We start from the raw sequence: 7849 nt of genomic DNA, 5'->3' as shown, positions 1-7849 counted from the left end.
TAATTATGTTTATGGCATATTATTTGTTGATCTCTACTCTTTTTTTTCAATTTTTGCTAAAATAATTCACTCGTACTATAATAGGAATACTGATAATTAGCAATTACAAAATTAAATCTTAAAAAATAACAGATACCCCATCATTATAGAGAAAATAAATTACATAACAATCTCTCTTCTACTAAAAAACAATAAAAATATATGAATACTAAAATTAAAAATGTATTACAAGTTAGGATTCTAATATATATGTCTATTTGATGCTTCGAAAAAAAAATTTGAGTGAGGAAAGATAGAAAAAACAAAGAACTACTAGAAGATAATATTTGTTTAAAGGGAGGTAAAGAAAATGGAGGAGAAAGCAGAGGAAAAAAAATCTGTTATTTATCTTTACAAGCAAATGAAAGTTGCTAGATAGAATTCTATAGATCACTATGCTAAGACTAGAACATAGACCAAAAAGTTTTAACAAATAATGAAATACAAACATTTTAGAGAGTACTTACACTTCAATAGAGCTCACTAACTTATTACCTATAATATAAATAGAAAAAACTAAGGTAGAAACTAATGCCTGCTAAAGGCAATATCATCTCAAAATATTTGTAATGGACTACAAAATTAAATCTTCCGCGTAGACAGTTACCTAAATATATATATGATGAATTTCTTTACTCATCACGACAAAATTCACAAAATTCATCAGGAATTCTCTTACCTAAGCAAAATTTTACTCTAGTTTCTAGAATTTCCAATCTTTTCTCAAATGCCAATACTTCAACGTGCATAGTTTGAACATCAACTTGTGCAACCTTAGCACAAGATCTAAGTAATATATAATAATCAGTATGCACAACGTTGTGATAAATTCCGTCTTTCTTTTTAGCGTACCTGATGTAACGGTCTTTCTTCTTCACATTTTTCCTCGATGGTATATAAATAAATTGATTATCTTTCATATCTGCTTTCAACTGTCTCAAAGTTATTTCAATTAAGCATATACTTAAGGTCTATTTATATTAGAGGTTAATGAACAAAAGATTATAAATTTCAACATTAATGGCCTTTGTTAAATCAAGGAAAAACATAGGACTAAAAATGACTAAAACTGAAACCATAATACTTGTAACGTTTTGTAGGCATTGATTAATAGCATTATTCATTGCAATTGATTAATAGTATTTTATGATTTATAAATGAGAAAAAATTAAAAAAATTCAAAAAAACTATAAAATAGATAAATAGATTTTTTTTTTATTATTATTAGACATACCACATAGGATAAACTAATAGTCTCTTTTATATAGAGAGAGATTGGATGGCAATATGGCAATGCAATGGATGCGGTGAAATTACATGGGTAATGGGTATTGATGGAACTGTAAAATTTGATCAGTGGGGATTGACTTATGACATCCATATCATGCATTTTGAATGAAATGATTGATGGTTATTGGCCAAATTCATAAATAATTGACCCCTTTTATGAATTGTCCCTATACATTATTTTGGAGAAATAATTGTGCTGATGACTTTTCTTGGTTGGTTTCTCACTTCGATATATATATGTTTTGGGATTCGATTAATTTGAATTCTTATTGAGAAGTTTCACTTTGGGGTTTAATTAAAACTCTTCCAACTAAAAGTAATTTTATGTTTAGGACTCAAACTCAGACCTTTAATTAAGGATAAAAAAATATTTATTACTCCACCATAACTATTAATAATAATAATAACAATAATAATAGAACTTAAACATGAATTTCTAGCAATCTTACAATATATAGCCAACAATCTATTCAATGGATTGTTTTTTTTATACATATGAATTTGCATGTTTTTGATAGAAATTGCACTACTAAAAATTATTCCTATTACAACGACCTTTTGGCAACGATTTCAAAAGCGTTGCTATAGAGTATCTATTGCAACGGTTCCAACCATTGTAAAAAAAAAAAATATTTTAGTAGAATTATTTTATATTATAATCATTACTGTTGATGGATAACCGTTGCAATAGGATCCCTTATAGCAACGATTGCTTGAACCGTTACTATAAAATCACCTATGACAACACTTAATTGATAAAAAAAAACTATTACATCTGTTGTAATTTATTTCCTCCAAATTTTTCACTGTAGCCACCAAAAATTAAAGTAATATATCATAAAATTTTTAAAAATATAATGAAAATTTCCCATGTTTCGCTGAGACCAATGTTGAAAATTTCCCATTGTCAAATTACCCTCCGACCAATGTACGCTCCGACCAGCACCACCAGCACTCCAATCACACTCCATAAGCATTCCAACCACACACCACCAGCACGCTCCGACCACACACCATCAGTACGCTCCGACCACATATCACCACCAATCGATCAAGTGCTCCGACCATAAAATCGAGCACCAATGCATGCTCCGACCACCAGTACTCCGACCAGAAATCAGCTTCTCCACTGCTCCGACAACCACTTCCATTTCAGCTCTCAAATTTGCACTTCAATTTCTGAGCAAATTTGGGGTTTTCTTCTTCAATTTGGTGATTTTAAGGTTGGTGTATTCTTCTAATTGATAATTTTGCCCTAATTCTTTGAGTTTCTATTTTGAGGTTTTCTTCTCCTTCACTTTGATTGATTGCTGACCTAACGTTTGGGGATGGGTTTAAATTTCGACATGCACTAATATTAAGATGTGAAAGCCTTAGAATTTTTGGTTTTGATTTAACTGATGTTGCATTATTTGTTGTAGAATTATAATAGTGATGTTTCCTGTATGTTACAGATTCCTATAGAATTGTTTGGTACAAATTGTAGTCGCTCATCAAGCCTGACATGTCCGCTGCAGGGGAATCCAACTGGAAAAGGTCCGACATTTTTCAGTTTTTTGTGCCCCTAATTATTCTGGTGTATTATTATAAGTATATGGAGATTGTGTTGTGAGGAGCATAAAGTCTGTTAATGATATACTACATTTTCCTTATCTTGTGATCGCGGATGAGAACTTCTAAGATGAGGAAATGTTACAACTTTATAATTGGGTCTTCACTTGTTTCGGGAAGTGTCTTAATGAAGGCATACAGAGCAGCTCATATCCAATTTGCCGGGTTTCTTTCACAATTTTAAGGTTTCTTGCTTGAGAGGTATTGCTACCTTTAGTTGGCAGGTGTAGTGTTTGAATTGGATCCCTTTCCTTTTTCTGTGTTTTGTGATCAACATCTTTCTTATCTTCAACATAGAAGTTTAAACGTTTTCTCTCTTTGAGTTCTTCTGGCTTATCCTGAGTCCTGCTTCAAGTCCTTTGTCGGTACATGCATCTTATGGCCTTGCGCACGCTCAGATACATGATTTTATTGAATTATTTGGTTTTGTAGTAATACATTGGAGATATATATTTTTAGTGAATTAGCTTTTGGGTAGGTTTTTTCAGTTTATATGTTCATAGGAACTAAAGGCTGTTTTTGCATTTGGCTCTTGCTGACACTTTATTTATAGTGATTTAAGTGGTTAGGCTCCATGTCATCTTATTTCGATGTGCTGTAAATGACATAATACTGAGAAGTATTCTCTGCCTTTCTGTTCGTAATTCATCTATTTGGCTATGGAGCTTCAAATTGATTTTTTCTGTGCATTATGGGATGTAAGATTAGTTATTTGTGAACACTTCCTATTATTCAGTAGAGAACTATAGTTCCATGTGTGAGATGAAATGAGAATATGCGTAAGTTTTAGAAACTTTTTGAGGCTTCTTGATTGGCAGATCCTGCAGTGTTGGCTTTTGGTTCTTTTCTGAGGCTTTGTTGTGGAATGAGGGGACATTTATCTGACCTCCTCTTGTATTGTGGTTGTCCACTTGATTCCCTGTCTTACCTTTTTCATGTACCAATATCCTTTTGTTTCTAAGATTAACGTCTTTATTGACACACTAATACTTAGCCTTTTCTTGGTTTCACTGTTTTTTTGGGTAGGTGCAACTGGGGGTACGCAGAAAAGTTGTTGTTGGTTGGTTGCACAAATTATACTGTGATGTTCTTAGCTATAATAGAACAATTAGTGCATCTTTTTGGTGTTCGTGTCTGGGAAAGATTAGAGCGTCTACACTTGCTATATTGTTGTTGCAGTATATGTGTGGTATTAAGGTAGACTTTGAAACTTATATGCTCCTTCCAAAAGCTTGTGCAATAATCTATGGAGATTTGTAGTTCTTTGTTGTTAAATAAAATGTTAAGCAAAACTATATGAAAGTAATACATTTTACAAATTTATACAATTAATTTAGTAAGTAGTAGTAGTCTGGTAGAGTTGTATCTTATTCTTCAATTTCATTGCTACGTACTATAAATTGCAAACTTTTGCATTCAATTTAGTTTGTAGTTACTTAGTGTCTTATTTTTCAATTTCATTGCTACCTGCTAATTCATTTTCTCTGTGTATCTTGCTATTTTGTTATTGTTTTCTTTTCTTTCAATCTTGCTTTGATAAGTCTTTTGAACTGGGGGCCCGTGTCAGAAACAGCTTAGCACCCCTACCAAGGTAGAGTATGTCCGTACATCTTTTACCCTATTCGGACTCGACTTGTGGGATTACGTTGGGTATGTTGTTGAACAGTATAAAATTAATGTTTGAGATAATTTAAGTCTAAGAAAAACTTATTTGAGTCTTTTGGAATGGAGGGAGTATTTGATTTTGTTTGTTTTTAAAGAAGAGGAATTAAATTGAAGTGATCCTGCTGGGTTGAATTTTGCCTTACCATTCACCTTTATGGTTTAGGGAACTTTTGTTTTGAATTATTGGCTTGCTGATTGTGAACTTTGAATTACTTGCAGTGCTTTGCAAACAAAAGCAGATTACCCTAGTCTAGAAAGTGCTTTGGTTGATTGTTTAGAAAGGGTTTTCAAAACAAGATATGGAGCATCACTCATTCCTCACTACATGGTATGGTAATAGTGCTAGTACTAAATAAGATAAATCAAAATCTTTATATTGGAATGAGTTTTATGTTTGTTTTTTATCACAAGTGTATGAAGTATGTGTCAGCTATTTGGTTATTTACAGATCGGACCATATTTTTGCAGGGAATGTGAAGCATTATATTGATAAATTTTGCCTTTAGAGTTAAACATGTTAGAAACGTTTGGGTTCTATCTAGTAGAGAGCAAAGGAGAACTGCTTACTCACAATGAGCGAGGAAGTTTTAGAAAATTTAATCAACATGCATTCTCATGTTATTAGTCTTTATTTTTGGAAATTACTGAAACTTTAGAGAAGGCGTCGAGTTGTGAGGTAAGTGCAATTGTTAGACTTTTACTAATGATTGGTATTTTAGAAAGGTTTCTTTCTTGCATTGCTGTTTTTAGACAAGATCTTGTTTTGGTCCATTTATTGTTGGTTGAGGGAGGACTCTGGTGATTTTGGGTTGAAGTTGTGTACTTTTTTTCCCTGTTGATTTACTGCTTTGGACTGTGATGGTTGTCGTTGAGGTTTAGTGGCAATAGTGTCTATGTATGTGATACATACAGTTGGCCATTTCTTGTTTCTTTAAGCTTGGAAGGTTGACCATTTTCTTGTATTTTTGGGAGGGAGTTTGTTGTCATTTGGTCTATCAGATTTTCTTGTGGTGTTACAATGGGGCTATTTAGGTTTTTGATGCTTGTGCTTTGTTTTGGTTCTGCCATGGGGCAGCATCCTTCCCAGGACATTTTGGCTTTGCTCGAGTTTAGGCAGGGTATCAAGCATTTTATCCAAATGATTATGTATTGCAGTCATGGAATGAGGAATCCATTGATTTCAATGGGTTCCCGTCTTCTTGGAATGGTTTAATGTGTAATGGTGGTGTAATGTTGCTGCAGTTTTTCTTAACAACTTGGGTTTATCTGCTGATTCAGATTTGACTCTTTTTGCTAACCTCACAATGCTAGTGAAAAACTCTATGGCTAACAATTTATGAATTGCTGGTCAAATTCCAAAGAAAATTAGTGATTTTAAGAGTCTTGAATATCTGGATATTTCAAACAATGAATTTCATTAGTTGTAAATCAATGTCAATTTTATAATTTTGTCCATTATTTTGCAAGTTTTGATTTTTAAATATGTTGTCATTTAAGTGCTAATTGAAATTATTTATTCTCTCTTTTTATAGGTGTTCAAAGTGAAGAAGAGATAAGAAAGAAGTGATGAAGAAATTGACTTTACCAGAGAAGATTTTTGAATTGTTGATATATAGATGTTTTAATATCCATCTTTTTGATATTGATATCTCGTAACTTGAGCCGGGGGTCTTTCGGAAACAGCCTTTCTACTTCATCAGAGGTAGAGGTATGGACTGCGTACATCTTACCCCCCCCCAGACCCCACAAAGTGGGAATACACTGGGTTTGTTGTTGTTGTTGTTGTTGTTTGATATTGAATTTAGTGAAACTTATCGCCACTCGAACTTGATACTAATAGGAAAACTAATGATCATTTGACTTTATACATTTTGCTTTTGGGTTTAGATTACTAGTTTGTGGCATAAAATTTTAATTTGGATTATTATATTAATGAAATATTTTGTTGTGATGCATGTGTATATATATATATATATATATATATATATATATATATAATATATATATATATATATATATAGTCATCATTGCAATAGGTGACAACAATTGTTGCAATAGGTAGCAAAAAATTTTGCAACAGGTGTCAAAAAGCGTGGCAATAGATAGTTCAAAGTCGTTGCAAAAGATCAATAAGTATTGCATTAGATATTCGAAAATTGTTACAATAGGGTTATTGCAATGCTTTCTTGTCGTTGCAATATAGTCTATTGCAACGGTTCTTAACCATTGCTATAGACAATATGAAGTGTCCCAATAGAAGTTAAAATAAACCATTGCAACGTTTGTTGAAACTGTCGCAAAAGTCGTTGCGATAGATCTATCGCAATGCTTACATATGCAATACCTTCCAAACTATTGCGGTAGTTCTATTGCAATGATTTCGGTATCTATCGTAACGGTTTTTGAACCGTTGACATAGGGTAGTTTCTAGTAGTTGATAGAATTGGTCTACCAAATGAATGATCGTTTTGGTGATGGATTGATGGAAGACCATTTCCAAATTGCAAGTTGGTACAAGTTTTGAGTTTTGACACATGATATAATATATATAGAGAGAGAAGTATGCATTATCTTCTTGAACTTGTCGAGTTTTATTCATGGTACATCTAAACTTTAACTTGTCCTAAGTATCTCCCGAATTTGTTGTTTTAGTAAGTCGCGAGGCCTTTTTTTGCTGACTGTCCAGTGTGTGTACGCCACGCGTGTACAAGTGGAAAAAAGTGTTGATGTGGCTGTCCATGTGGATAAATACCATCCACTTCCCTTATATTTATCCTATATTAAAAAATAACTCACGTCTACCCTTAATTATCCGATTTCTCTCTAAAAAAATTATATTTTTCAGTTTTCCTCTACTAAAAAATAGTGAAAGGTTGAATTTTCGTCGATCAAGTAAGCTATTATCTAAAGATTTATATTTTTTGGGTGTGTTAAAAATATGAAAATATTTTCTTCCTGTTAGTGTTTCATAGTAGTTTCCGATTAGTGTTTCGATTAAGATTTTGAGGAGGCTCACATGCACAAATACGTTTCTTATTATAATTAACGGGGTAAGACATTGCAATTTAAGTTAGGGGCGTACAAAAATCAAACCGATAAAAATGTTATTGATTTATCGTTATAGGGTAAACGATTTTTAATGATTTTATAAAAAAAAATTATTGACTCATTGATTCGATTTCAATTTTTTTTATTGGTTTATTGGGTAAACTGATAACCTAATAAGTTTATATATATATATATA

At 32.3% G+C, this 7849-nt stretch overlaps 1 protein-coding gene across 7 annotated transcripts; it reads left to right on the top strand.

The window, feature by feature from the left end:
* The first annotated feature begins 2098 nt into the window (after nt 1-2098).
* LOC124885622 lies at nt 2099-6491 on the top strand. 7 transcript variants are annotated; one of them, XR_007042930.1, is made up of 5 exons: nt 2099-2552; nt 2784-3141; nt 3967-4137; nt 4825-4933; nt 6138-6491. XR_007042930.1 is itself a non-coding variant. In XM_047393720.1 (5 exons), exons 2-5 carry the CDS (start codon nt 2834-2836, stop codon nt 6159-6161), a joined length of 336 nt encoding a protein of 111 aa, XP_047249676.1. In that variant the 5' UTR covers nt 2103-2552; nt 2784-2833; the 3' UTR covers nt 6162-6491. The 7 variants fall into 7 exon arrangements, 4 of the variants coding, with proteins under 4 accessions (XP_047249676.1, XP_047249677.1, XP_047249678.1 ...); XM_047393720.1 differs by having other exon boundaries at nt 2103-2552; nt 2784-2865; XR_007042931.1 differs by lacking the exon at nt 3967-4137 and having other exon boundaries at nt 2102-2552.
* Nucleotides 6492-7849: the final 1358 nt, after the last annotated feature.

The sequence above is a fragment of the Capsicum annuum genome, chromosome 7 (assembly GCF_002878395.1).
Source record: "Capsicum annuum cultivar UCD-10X-F1 chromosome 7, UCD10Xv1.1, whole genome shotgun sequence".
Taxonomy (NCBI): domain Eukaryota; kingdom Viridiplantae; phylum Streptophyta; class Magnoliopsida; order Solanales; family Solanaceae; genus Capsicum; species Capsicum annuum.
Note: the sequence above shows the minus strand (reverse complement) of the source record. Positions and strands in the feature narration are given on the sequence as shown.